Raw genomic sequence first — 12887 nt, 5'->3', positions numbered from 1 at the left:
CATCGGGGGTCATTGGAACTTCATGGCACTAGGGTGCCAATGTCAGGGTGGGCAAGACCTGGCAAAATCTGCCGTTCCCTCGGGCGCCCCAGAGGATGAAAAATGCAGCCCCCTCTCCCACGGCTCATGTCTGTGGGACTCCCGCCTCTCCTCCTGTTTTCTAAGACTGGAGGACAGAGACCAGAAGACCGCCCGGTCTCAGTCCCCCGAGACGGTTGTCTGTCCCCAGGTCTTTGGCCATGGCAAAGCCAACGGAGAGCCGACGTGGGCACTGCTGCTGACGGCCTGCATCTGCGAGATCGGCATCCTCATTGCCTCCCTCGACGAGGTGGCCCCCATCCTGTCCATGTGCGTGCCTCTCCCTGGGTCCTCCAGCCGTGGCCCAGGACCACCCCTGAGCACTTTGGTCACCCGGGGACTTCCTGTCAGTCATGGAAGCCCGTCCTTTGTTATACAGAGATCCACCCCATAATATCAGAGTGTGTGAGAAGGGGATTTGGCCTTGGGACCCCTTAGGCGCCCCTGGTCCCTCCCCTGCTCCCCTCCCCATGTCCCCATTTCTGTTTCTGCTCCCTGTGCATCTGTCTCTCCGGGCTCTGTGTGCTCTAGGTTCTTCCTGATGTGCTACATGTTCGTGAACCTGGCCTGTGCCGTGCAGACGCTGCTGAGGACGCCCAACTGGAGGCCGCGCTTTCGATACTACCACTGGTGGGTGCCCTGTCCACCAGCCCGCCCCACCCATGTCTTACCGCCACCCAACCCCAAAGGCCAGCTCCTTCAGGTCTAAGGACCCCAAACCTGAATGCCACGTCCCGTTGTCCCCCCTCCCGTGGCCCAGCTAGTGGGAGGCCGATCCTGGAGAGGCATGAAGCATAGTCAGCAGCAGCCTCAGCATCACCCCGCCCAGTCCAGGGTGCTCAGCTTCTTAATGACGGGTCAGATGCAGCTGATGCAAATCCAAAATGTGACTCTGGCTGTGAGCTCCCGGCTGAGCACGTGGCAATCTGAACCTGTCCCTTGCTGTAAGAGGGGCTTGCTCACTGCTCCTCTCCTGGGCTCTAGAGAGCAGTCCTGCCCAGCAGAGGGGGACCCCCCTTCCAGGAGCCCGCAGTTCCTCTTATTCTTTTACTTTATGGCTTTTCATGCTCACAGTAGGACTGCAGGGATGACCCTGTTCACTCTAGAAAGAGGACACTGAGTTCAAACAAGGGAAGGGACTGGCCCAAGGCCACTGGGAAGACTGTGGCATCACAGGGCTTGTACCGGGGCTGCCACCTCCACTCCCTTGTTCCCCTTTGCTGGTGGCCTCTTCAGGGACCCCATCTCAGAGCCCATGCAGCTGGGGCTGTCCAGCCTGGGCTAAGGTGACTCTGGAGTTGACGGGGACATGGGTGGTGCCTGTCTGTGGCTGCTTCTCCATCCAGACGGCCTCGGATCTCCAGGGTGCTCACGGTGACAACTAGTGAGCTCCCAGACCTGGCCGCCGTCACCCAGGTCTGGTCAGGCCCTGCTCCACGGACTCTCACTGTCCACGCCGGTCTCTCTCCATGTGCAGGACCCTCTCCTTCCTGGGCATGAGCCTCTGCCTGGCCCTCATGTTCATCTGCTCCTGGTATTACGCACTGGTGGCCATGCTCATTGCGGGGCTCATCTACAAGTACATCGAGTACCGCGGGTGAGCGGGAGGCCCCCAGGGGCGGTGGGGACTGGTCGGTGGGGGATAGGGGGGAGGGCTGGAGTGGAGGGGGGGAGGGCTGGAGTGGAGGGCGCAGTGATGAGGTGGGGCTGGGAGACGGGAGATGGGTGGAGGCTTTGAGAAATGGGTGGTGACAGCAGTGTTTCCAAGGGAGCAGCGGCTTGGTGGCTGGGTGACAGAGCCCGCGGCGGGGGGACTTGCCTGCCCTTCCTCAGCCTGGGAGAAGAGGGAGGGATGTCTGTGCCCTGGGGCAGCCAGTTCTGTGTGCAAGGTTTTCGCTGCCATTTCCGGGATTTCTGGCCTCACGTGGTCCCCTCCTGCCCCCAGGGCAGAGAAGGAATGGGGCGATGGGATCCGGGGCCTGTCCCTCAGCGCCGCTCGCTATGCCCTCTTGCGCCTGGAGGAAGGGCCCCCGCACACCAAGAACTGGAGGTCAGTGTGAGAGGCGCCTGGTGAGTGGTGGGGGGACAGGAAGGGCGCAGGGTGGACTCTCCCCACTCACCTGGTTTTGCTCCGTGGCCTCCTCTGATCACTGGTTTGCTCTCCAAATGCCGCCCAGCTTGCTGGCCTCCCGACCACGTGTTCAGCTGTGGGTTCAAAAAATTGGTGAACGCGGGGCCGGGCCTCCCAGTCTCTGGGATGTAGCGAGCTCTCGCTTCTACAGGGAAGGCCACGGAGACAGGTGGGATTGCTCTCTCACTTAGAGAGCACGGAGCTCTCCAGACTCTGGACTAGTGACAGTCCCTCCTTTTCATTTACATGAAGGTCAGGGGTCAGAGAGGTCCTGGGGGTCACAGAAGGCAAAACCCAACCAGAGCCGCCCCTGAGCTCTCGGCCAGCTGCCCTCTGCCTGGCTGCTGTGCAGGCCCAGACCCTGGCTCACCCCCAGGCCCTCTGCCAAGAGTGAGGCACGAGCTCGGCCAGAACGTGCGGCCGGTCCAGCCGCGAGCTCCAGACCCAGGGCTTGGCGTTATTTGAATCCTCAGACGATCAGCACAGGGTCTGGTGGAGGGCAGGGGCTTGGGGGACTGGCCGGAGGTGGACGGGGAGAGAAGCACACACGTGAAGGCTGAGGGTGCCCTGCGGGCGGAGGGCGGTGGTGGGTGGGCGTGGGGTGAGGATGCACCCAGAGGTGGACGGCCTGGGCGAGAGGGGGACTGAGGGGAAGACGGGTGAGTGGGTGGCGGCACAGGCAGAGCGGAGCGGTGGGCGGCGAGCTGGGCGGGGGTGAGGGATGGACATCGGGAAGATGGTTGGAGCAATGGATGGTCGACTGTTCAGAGGGACAGGTGGTGGGCACAGGCGGTGGGGACCGAGGAGATGGTAAGGGAACTGGTCATGGGTGTGCAGTGGGTGGCCGGGGAGCGGACACGGGGGTCATGTGACTGTCCCCCCGCCAGGCCTCAGCTGCTGGTGCTGGTGCGCGTGGACCAGGACCAGAACGTGGTGCACCCCCAGCTGCTCTCCCTGACCTCTCAGCTCAAGGCGGGGAAGGGCCTGACCATCGTGGGCTCGGTCCTCGAGGGCACCTTTCTGGACAACCACCCCCAGGCCCAGCGGGCAGAGGAGGTGAGTGGGGGCGGGCCAGGGCGCTCAGGGAGACGGTGTTTGCCCCCATCCTGAAACCTCTGGGATCAAGTGGCCTCGGCTTTTCCCATCTTCTTCCTTAGAAGAGGAGCCTGAGGGCCCAGGTAGCCAGTCCCTTAGAATTCAACCCACTGAACCGAAGCCCATCCGAAACAGAAGGGCCTGTGTTGTGGATAAGGAAACGGAGGCATAGAGAAGCCAGGTCCCCGTCTAAGGACAGAAAAAGAGATTCAAATTCGGAGACTTGACCCCTACCTCAGACATTTTCCTGCCAAACTACAAACATTCCAAACTGTCTTCACATTCGTGGGCCATTTTCATCCCACTCTGCATGAACTCGGCATGTGTCGTACCCACCTCCGGCCCAGGAAGAAACTGAGGCCCAGAGAGGGAAAGCCGCTTGGTGAAAGTCACACAGATGCTGTCAGGACTGGGAATGGGTCCGTGGCTCCTCCTCACGTGCTCGTCTCCATCCACCGGCCCATGTCCTCAGAGCAGCGTCCAGTGTGGGCCGGGGCCACCGGGTGCGCGCGAGGTGCAGGACGAGCCGGGTGGAGCCTGGTGGGCAGTGGGGACCGGAGGACGAACCTTCGGCCCATGATGGGGCCATTCTCCTCAGGCCGTGGCTGCGCTGGAGGAAGGAAAGGGCTCCAGGAAGGGGGGGCAGGCAGGACACCCCTAATGCCTTGTGACAGTTCTGTTTCCGCCTCACTGAGCCGTTCACACGGATCTGTCAGGGCCAGGGCTGGAGGCTTCGGCTGCCCGTCCAGCGCAACGTGCAGCGGCTGCGGCGAGCTGTGTGCTGAGGGCCGGGCGCAGGCGGGTCAGCTGCTAAAGAGCACGTGGCCGCCCTCGAGGAGGCCAGGGCTGGGAGACGGGATGTCCAGCAGGCCTCAGATCCTCGGCGGTCAGTGAGGGCTGTTAGGGCAAGAACAGTGGAGGGAGACAGGGCCAGGGTCCCAGCACGCCAGGCAGGGCCCAGCCCCTCACGCTGCATGGCACGAAGTGCTCCCTGCCCCCAGATGAGGTGGCTGTCGGCCCCCGCTGACAGGTAGGAGTGGAGGTGAGATGGCTGGCCGAGGTCGTGCCAGGGTGGCGGAGGTGGACATCACCCTCTGTTGGTCCAGGACAGCCGCTGGGGGGTGGGCTCTGCAGGGAGGCTGTGCCAACAACATGCCCACGTGGGCATCAGCTGTGTCCCTGAGCCAGTCTTAGTCTCTCAAGCCTCAATTTCCGCACTGACAAGATGGGGGTGAGAACAACTTCCCGTATGATGCCCATCAACTGTGCAGTTAAGATGCTTATTGTTACGCTGCGTTAAAAAAGGTCCCTGCCAGGCGGTGCCCTGGCTCACGCCTGTAATCCCAGCAACACATGAGCCTGAGGCAGGAGGATTGCAAGTTTGAGGCCAATCTCAGCAACTTAGCGAGGCCCTAAGCAACTGAGTGAGACTCTGGAAATAAAGAATAAAAAGGGCTGGGGTGTGGCTCAGTGGTAGAGCCCCTGGGCTCAATCCCCAATATCCCCCCAGTTCTTAAAACAGGTCGTCCACCCATCAGAGAGTCTGATCTCAGTCTGGGTGGAGGGCGGTGTCTGGAGAAGGTGGCACTCAGGAGGGAGGGCAGGCCGTGGTGTCCAGCGGGGGCAGGGGATGTGTTGGGTGGTGGGGGGACGGCTGGGCAAACTGTGACTCGTCTGCAGGAATGGGGTCCTAGGTGACAGGAGGGAGGCACGGTCCTGACATGCTCAGGGCTGAGCTTCAGCAGGACGGGGACGAGCGGAGAGGGGGACGGAGCCAGGGGGCTGCAGGGGCCTCAGCCAAGGCCAGGAAGGCCTGAGGCTGGTCCCCCCAACCCCCAGTCTATCCGGCGCCTGATGGAGGCAGAGAAGGTGAAAGGCTTCTGCCAGGTGGTGATCTCCTCCAACCTGCGCGACGGCGTGTCCCACCTGATTCAGTCCGGGGGCCTCGGGGGCCTGCAGCACAACACGGTGCTCGTGGGCTGGCCCCGCAACTGGAGGCAGAAGGAGGACCATCAGACGTGGCGGAACTTCATCGGTAACCCTGCAGGCGGCTGGGCTGGGCAGGGGTGGGCTCTGCTTCCGGGGGCCCCAGGAGTTTCCCAGGCCCAGCACACGTGTGCGCTCGGCACCCGCAGATGACGGGCCAAGGCTGGCTACGTGCCAGCACTGCTGTGTGCTGGGGACTCAGATGTGAATGAGACCGTCGAGGCTCCTTCATGGCCCTCAAGGCCTGAGGGAAAGACAGGGCAGAGCAGGGGGAAGAGCTACAGCTTTGAAGCCACAGTGACCGAGGTCTGCGTCTCAGCTCCAGTCCTTCCTAGCTGTGTGATAGTGCCTAAGTGACTCACCTTCTCTGAGCATCTGACTCCCTGGTGATCGTTGGAAATAGCAATAGGATAACTAACATTGATAGAATGCCTTCTGTGCGCCAGACAAGTGGAGGCTTTCGCTGATCTCACCAGGGTCCTCTGAGCACTAGGCATTTTGATCTCTCTTTTATTGGTGAGACTGCGGCACAGAGAGATTAAGGAATTTGCCTCAGGTCACACAGTTTGACAACCCCAGAGCCTGTGCAGACTCCAACTCCAAGGGGCTCTGTCTCCCTTAAGGATTCAGGGAGGCCACGCGTGGTGGTGGGTTCTTGGTCATCAGAAAGGGCACGTGGTGTCACTGTGATCTGACAGGTGGACGGCTGAAGTCCAGAGAGGTTGGGGGGCTTCTTGGGATCCAAACAGAACGTGCGGAGGCCGGGTGGATGCTGGTTCGGGGAAGGTGCTGGGTGCCAGGAGCCCCCTGGCTGCTACTGGACCTGGGGGGGCCAGAGTCACGCTTCCCGTCTCCTTCCTTCCTTGGGCTCCATCAGAACTGGTCCGGGAAACCACAGCTGGCCACCTGGCCCTGCTGGTCACCAAGAACGTGTCCATGTTCCCTGGGAACCCCGAGCGCTTCTCCGAGGGCAGCATCGACGTCTGGTGGATCGTGCACGACGGCGGCATGCTCATGCTGCTGCCCTTCCTGCTGCGCCACCACAAGGTCAGTGCGCGTGCGCGTGGGCACCTCCGGGGGCGCCGGCCTCCACATCTGGCCTCTCCGGTGGACTCCCGGGGAGGGGCTCTGCTCCCTGCTTCAGGCTGGAGGTGAGCACGTTGCTGTAAAGGACGGCGGCGACGTTTTCACCGGGAGCTCAGAGCTGGGCAGGAGACCCTGGGCAGGAGGGGTGGGAAGGTTGGGGACACATCCCCGCTGGGCCTCTCTGGGTCCCCGTGCAGGTCTGGCGGAAGTGCAAGATGCGAATCTTCACTGTGGCCCAGATGGACGACAACAGCATCCAGATGAAGAAGGACCTGACCACGTTTCTGTACCATTTGCGCATCACCGCGGAGGTGGAGGTGGTGGAGATGGTGAGTCCCGGAGCCCCTGGAAGTTCTGGAGGCGCCCGGGCCTCTCCCTTGGCCCCAGCACCGTCCAGGGCCACCCAGCACCCACGGCACGTGATGCCGGCTTGGCCCTCTGCCCGCCTCTTGGCCTCGCGCATTTATCCTGGTGTCCTTCCACCTGCACCCGCGCCCCTTTGTAACCACAGGCTGATGGTGCGCCCCCTCGGCAGGACTCGCTCCTGCGTCTCATGTTCAGTCATTCCCCAGCCACCACGAGATGGGTGTGACTATCAGGATTTCCTTTTTACAGATTAGAACATCGGGGCACAGAAAGGTTAAGTAATTTCTCCCACAACCCACAGTAAATGGCAGAGCCAGGATTGCAACCCAGGCAGGCTGGCTTTAGAGCCTGTGTTCCTGTGGTGACACGGCCCAGCCTCTTGTTCATCCATCCTCGCAGTGACTTTCTGCACCTGTCCCCCTTGTGTCCCCTGGTTTACCCACATGGCCCCTGGCAGACTCACCTGCTCCTGGTGCGCACATTCCTGTGTGTCCACTCTCCCTTCATTCTTTTGCACGCCTCGTCACTCACCAGGTCACTCACTGATCAACTCCTTCATTAGCTCATCATTCACACGCCTGGTGCGGAGCTGCCCAGTGTCCAGGTTGCTGCCCTCTCTGCTCCAGCCCTGCCTCCCGCTGTCCTGGGCCCCGGCAGGGACGCCCTGGGCTTCCCTCCCAGGGCCTCCCTCCCTGGGCCTTGCAGCTGCCTGGGCGCGGGCTTCCCCCTGCCCTTCTCACTGCACCTGCCCCTGCTCACAGCACGAGAGCGACATCTCCGCCTACACCTACGAGAAGACCCTGGTGATGGAGCAGCGCTCCCAGATCCTCAAGCAGATGCACCTGACCAAGAACGAGCGCGAGCGGGAGGTGAGCCTGCTGCAGGTCTGGTTCTGCCCAGGCACAGGGTGGCCTGGGTCTGGCCCTGGCCACTGGCATTGCTGCCTTCACCCTAGCACCCTTACTCCCCCAACTCCACCTCGCGGCACCGGGCTCCCTGGCAGGCAGCGGGAGGACATGCTACCACCCCGAGCCACAGGGCAGAGGAGCCTTGGCATGCAGCGTGGATTGTCCTCTGCATGTGATTTTGGGGGCCCAAGGGAGAGTAATGGATGCTAAATAGGTACAGTGATGAGTCCTCAGGCGTGTGGGCTGCCAGGTGGGAGACAAGGGTTCATGTAATAGACTCTCAGAAAGTGGGTGGCAGGTGGCTGTTCACAGATGTAGCCGTGGGTGTGGTCCATATTGCCAGGGCTCAGGGTGATGGGTCTCCCATGGAGTGTGCATGTGAGACCTCCCAGGTGTGGATCACTGGTCCCAGGACTGTGGATGAAAGACCCTCCCCAGGGAGTGGAGTCCTTAGGGTCATGAGTGATGATACCCAGGACTGGGGACAAACTCCTGGAGGTGGGGCTAGGTTGCTTGGGGAATGGGGGCAGATCTTATAGGAGAAGGTGTCAGAACCATGGGTCATGGGTCTCCCAGGTGTGGTTAATATATTTCTCAGAATGGGGCTGATGGCCAGGCACATGGTGCACGACTGTGATTCCAGCAATGTGAGAGGCTGAGGCAGGAGGATTGCAAGTTTGAGGCCAGTTTTCACAACTTAGCAAGGCCTTAAGCCGCTCAGTGAGACCCTGTCTCAAAATAAACAATAAAAAGGGCTGGGGATGTGGCTCAGTGGTAAAGTTGTCCCTGGGTTTAATCCCCAGTACCCCCTCCCCCCAGAAAGACTGTGGTTGATGGGTCCTCAGGGAAATGAGTAACGGGTACCCCTTTATCAGATAAGGAGGGATCTCCAAGGATGGGGGTGTTACCCAGGGGTGGCAGTAAAAATGATAAGAGATGGCATTTGCTCGTACCAGCCAGAACTGACATGGGCCACAGTGCGTGGCAGAGCCTTGCTGTGGCAGTGCTGCACTTTGGTTGTGGGATGGCGGGAGGTCGGGGCTCTGGAGGAGTGGCCAGGTCAGTGTGCAGTCCTCTTGGACGGGAAGTCCTGTGCTGTTTGAACTACTGGTTGGTTCCTGGCTGAATGTTGGCACTGGTGGTAGCTCTTGGCAGGGCATGAGTGGTGACTCCCAGCAGAGCTGGCACCAACTTGTGTCACTCCCTAGATTCAGAGTATCACAGATGAGTCTCGAGGCTCCATCCGGAGAAAGAATCCGGCCAACACTCGGCTTCGTCTCAATGTCCCGGAAGAGACGGCTGGTGACAGCGAGGAGAAGCCCGAGGAGGAGGTGGGCAGCGGCAGTGGTCTGGCCTCAGCCAGTGGGAGCAGGACCTTTGGCTGCCAAAGGAGTCACCTCCTCGCCTTTCCTTCACCCCCAGGTGCAGCTGATCCACGACCAGAGTGCTCCCAGCTGCCCCAGCAGCTCCCCGTCCCCAGGGGAGGAGCCTGAGGGGGAGGGCGAGACAGATCCCGAGAAGGTGCATCTCACCTGGACCAAGGACAAGTCCGTGGCAGAGAAGAATAAGGGCCCCAGTCCCGTCTCCTCGGAGGGCATCAAGGACTTCTTCAGCATGAAGCCGTATGGGCTGGGGCCAAGGGCTGGGGTGGGGTGGGCCTCGGGGCCCTGCCCAGCCTGGCAGAGAACCAGCAGGGTCCAGTCTGAAGCCCCAGGGCGGCTCCCTTCCCACCTGAGAACTCCCAGGGTTTGGCCTGATGCTGAGGCGGGGGCTTCCAGGTTCAGGAAATGGGGAGGTGAAGGATGCGGGCGAGAGCAGGTGATGGCATCTCAGGACCCAGCCTCTTCTTTTTCTGACTCCTTTCCCTCTTTCTCTCGTTGCTTCTGTGTCCTGAAGGGAGTGGGAGAACTTGTAAGTGCTTCAGCATGTTTCCTGTTTCCTCCCGCCGCCAGGTCTCCCCTCTCCTTGCTCTCTCATGACCCCCAGGGGTGCCCCTGGCCTCCGGAGTCTCTCATTGCTCAGTTGGAGAGGCCTGGGGTGGGTGTCACGGGCTTGCGAGGGCCAGCCCCAGCAGCGCGGTCTGCCGGGAGGGCCACCGAGTCCTCCCCAGCCCGCGCTCTGCTCCCCTGGCTCCGCAGGAACCAGTCCAACGTGCGGCGCATGCACACGGCCGTGCGGCTGAACGAGGTCATCGTCAAGAAATCCCGGGACGCCAAGCTCGTTTTGCTCAACATGCCCGGGCCCCCCCGCAACCGCAACGGTGACGAAAACTGTATCCTGGACTGAAGATGCGGGGGTGGGCGGGAGGTGACCTCCGGGAACCTGGTCCTAGTCCCGGGATGGAAGGTCCGAGCCGGTCCTGCTTCAGGATCAGCACCTCGGACAGGGACGCAGGAGCGCGAGGTCCCTGGAGACCCCTGCTCTGCCGGGAGGGGAGGGGCGAGTCTTTCTCCTTGACCGGCTCTCAGACATGGAGTTCCTCGAGGTCCTCACAGAACACCTGGATCGGGTGATGCTGGTCCGCGGCGGCGGCCGCGAGGTCATCACCATCTACTCCTGAGGGCCAGGACCTGCCACCCGGGCCCCAGCGCGCCCGGCCGCGGCCCCGGAGCCCTCGCCGCGCCCCCCGCCGCTGTCACCGTTTACACACAGACCCTGTGCCCGTGCCCTGCCCCCTTTCCCCGCTGCCTGAAGCCTGGAGGCCACGCCCGTCGGGGCTGACTCGGAGAGGGCGCCCGAGCGCCTGTCGTCCCGGCTGCGCTGCCCTTTTCTAAGCGCGGCCTCAACCGGCCGGAGAGACGCTGCAATAAGGGTCGGGAGCAGGTGCGGAAAGCAGAGGACCTGGGGCCCGGAGGACCCCCGGCATCCACGCGGCCCCTTCCCCTTCCCACGCCGCCGCGGTCCTGGCGCTGCGCTCCTCGGCGCTGCGGCTCGCTCCCAGCGGCCCCGAGGCGCGGCTGGGCAGGCGGCGCCCCAAGTCCCCCCCGCCCTCCCCGCCCAGCCGGCCCCGGGCGCGGGTGCGGGCGCGGGGCGCGGGCGGCCGAGCCTATACATAGTGTACAGGAGACATCGCGTGTATTTTTAAAGTCCCCATATTTATGTAACTAGAAGCGCAACGGACTCCTCGCCACGGTCCAGCCCTCCCGCTGGGGCGCCGGGGAGGCGGGGGCCTGGGAAGCCGAGTTTTCCTTGACGTTCGAGAGTTTGAGAGCGGAAGTGCTTTAGGCCCAGGCGGGGGTCGTGGTCCTGGTCCTGGTCCCTCGACACCCTCGCTCCGTCCGCTCTCGCCTCCTCGTCCTTTGCGCGCGCCCTTGGCTCCCTTCCCTTCCCTCCAGTTCTTCTCAGAGACGAAGTGAGACGCGGCCAGCTTCCCGTGGACTCGCCTCCCAGCGGATGGGAGCCTCCACTGTGGCTGCAGAGGCGCGTGCGCAGCCTCTCTCTTCGGCTCTTATGCAAGTTGGGGCCAGGATAGGGGAGGGGCGCTCTTCGGAGGGAGAAACCCAGAGAGGCCCGCGCCCCACCGAGGAAGCCCCGCCCCGGTGCCTTCGCTGGGGAGCAGGCGTCTCTCCTCAGTTGGCTTGTCGCCTGCTCCCCCATCCCATGGCTCCTCGCCAAAGACTGAAATCGTGGAGCTGGAGGGCGCACCCCCAGAGTTTCCTCCTTGGGTCAGTTGAGGGAGGAGGGGGCAATTCTGGTTTAGGGGTCAGACCCACTGGGAGGCCCCAGCACCGCCCCTGATGTTCCCTCCCCTGTCCCGATCCGCAGCTCCAGTCTTGGGTTTCCCCTGCCTACTCCGTGTTCTGAGGCCAGGCCTCCCTGCCTAGCAGCGGCCTCTAGCTACATCCCCCAGGCATCTGGAGTCACATGAGCTTAGAGGTTAGCACCTCCCTATCCTCTAACTAGGACCCAAGGCCTTTGGCTTCTTCCGACTCAATCCAGTCCTTGGCGCTTCTCCCCATTAGCGGTCGGAGGCGCACTCTGCCCACAGAGAAAGCGTTTGGGCTGTTTCCTTCCCCCCCAGGGCACTAAGGGGGACAGGCACTGCATGCTCGTTCCAGCGCCCTCTGGGACTGGGTACAGCATCTCCAGCCCCAGGGCCCTGAACTGCGCACCTAGTTAGACATCCTGCCCATCTCCCAGAGCTGGGGCCACTGGGTACTCCTGACCTCATCACCTCCTTTCCTTTGAGCCCAAGGCAGAGAGCTGCAGCCGGTGCCATCTAGACAGGGTCAGGTGTGGTTGGGGATAGGTCTGGAGGTCTGCCGGTTAAATTTAATCGGGGACTAGATAGATTCTTCCAAAAACTAGTCAGAAAGTTGGAATTATTTAGACACCAGCCCCCTGCATCTTCCAAAAGCCCTCCGAGAACCATGGGTTCTCCTTTCTGGGGGCCTGAGCATTTTGGTTTAAAGTGGTGGGGCTGGGCGGTGGTGGTGGTCAACACCAATTAGGGAACCAAAGTTGCACTATCTGGGCCCAGACCCTCTGGTTGGCAAGAGCAAAGTTTCCGTTGATGAAACAAACATCCCACAACAAAAACCCAAGTTTTCTGTGCTACATGTGCAATATTTGTTATGAATGTTATCACGTCATTCATCAAATTATCTTTATAATCACTGTAGCTAGATGTTTCATGTCCATTCAAGTGACTTTTATTCTGAGTGCAATATTTCAATAGCCTTGTAGTGATTAACTAGTGTTGCTTTTGTTTTAGAAGATCTATGTGCAGGGCAATGCAATGAAGTTGAGAACCTTGTAAATAGGAGAGGTTGCAAACCAAATCCAGAGTATTTATTACTATTATTATTAGGCCTGCCTTTAATTTTCAGTGTTTCAGTATTCCGCATCCTGCCTCAGTATTGACCTTGTGTTCTTCGTGCCAATACGAAAAGGAGAGGCTTCGTTCTTTCCTTTATTGTTGAATGCTCCCATTTAATGCTTTAAGGCTTTTACTGTATTAATTTTTTAGACTCTCGTCTGCACAAAATGCAATAAAAATAATTTTATGATACCCTTCATGGCCTGAGGTGTGCTATTTGGAACTCCAGGGGGCCCTCAAGGAGGAACTGGACTCTGTCAGAAACACTGAACTCTGCTGACAGAAGAGGCAAGCGAATGCACCAGGTCTGGCTGTCCGATTTGTGTGTGGGCAGCACTGGGGCCCTGTCCCAGCAAGCACTGCCCAAGGATCACTCCTGTGCCTGGAGGCACCTGCACTTCCTAGGTGTCTAGGGGGC

General features: G+C 61.0%; 1 protein-coding gene across 4 annotated transcripts in view; it reads left to right on the top strand.

Moving 5' to 3' along the window:
• The window catches only part of Slc12a5 (solute carrier family 12 member 5), a 36108-nt gene extending 23442 nt beyond the window's left edge, over positions 1–12666 (top strand). For 3 of the 4 annotated variants that reach the window (XM_078052049.1, XM_078052052.1, XM_078052051.1), the window contains exons 13-26: positions 230–348; positions 610–708; positions 1556–1675; positions 2024–2128; positions 3097–3265; positions 5144–5339; positions 6168–6337; positions 6574–6705; positions 7504–7611; positions 8859–8981; positions 9073–9272; positions 9547–9561; positions 9789–9922; positions 10119–12666. In XM_078052049.1, coding sequence (XP_077908175.1) covers positions 230–348; positions 610–708; positions 1556–1675; positions 2024–2128; positions 3097–3265; positions 5144–5339; positions 6168–6337; positions 6574–6705; positions 7504–7611; positions 8859–8981; positions 9073–9272; positions 9547–9561; positions 9789–9922; positions 10119–10210 — 1782 coding nt within the window. In that variant the 3' untranslated portion in view covers positions 10211–12666. The remainder of the gene's footprint in view (positions 1–229; positions 349–609; positions 709–1555; positions 1676–2023; positions 2129–3096; positions 3266–5143; positions 5340–6167; positions 6338–6573; positions 6706–7503; positions 7612–8858; positions 8982–9072; positions 9273–9546; positions 9562–9788; positions 9923–10118) is intronic. The other variant, XM_078052050.1, reaches the window with a different exon arrangement.
• Positions 12667–12887: the final 221 nt, after the last annotated feature.

The sequence above is a fragment of the Ictidomys tridecemlineatus genome, chromosome 5 (genome assembly GCF_052094955.1).
Source record: "Ictidomys tridecemlineatus isolate mIctTri1 chromosome 5, mIctTri1.hap1, whole genome shotgun sequence".
NCBI lineage: Eukaryota > Metazoa > Chordata > Mammalia > Rodentia > Sciuridae > Ictidomys > Ictidomys tridecemlineatus.
Note: the sequence above shows the minus strand (reverse complement) of the source record. Positions and strands in the feature narration are given on the sequence as shown.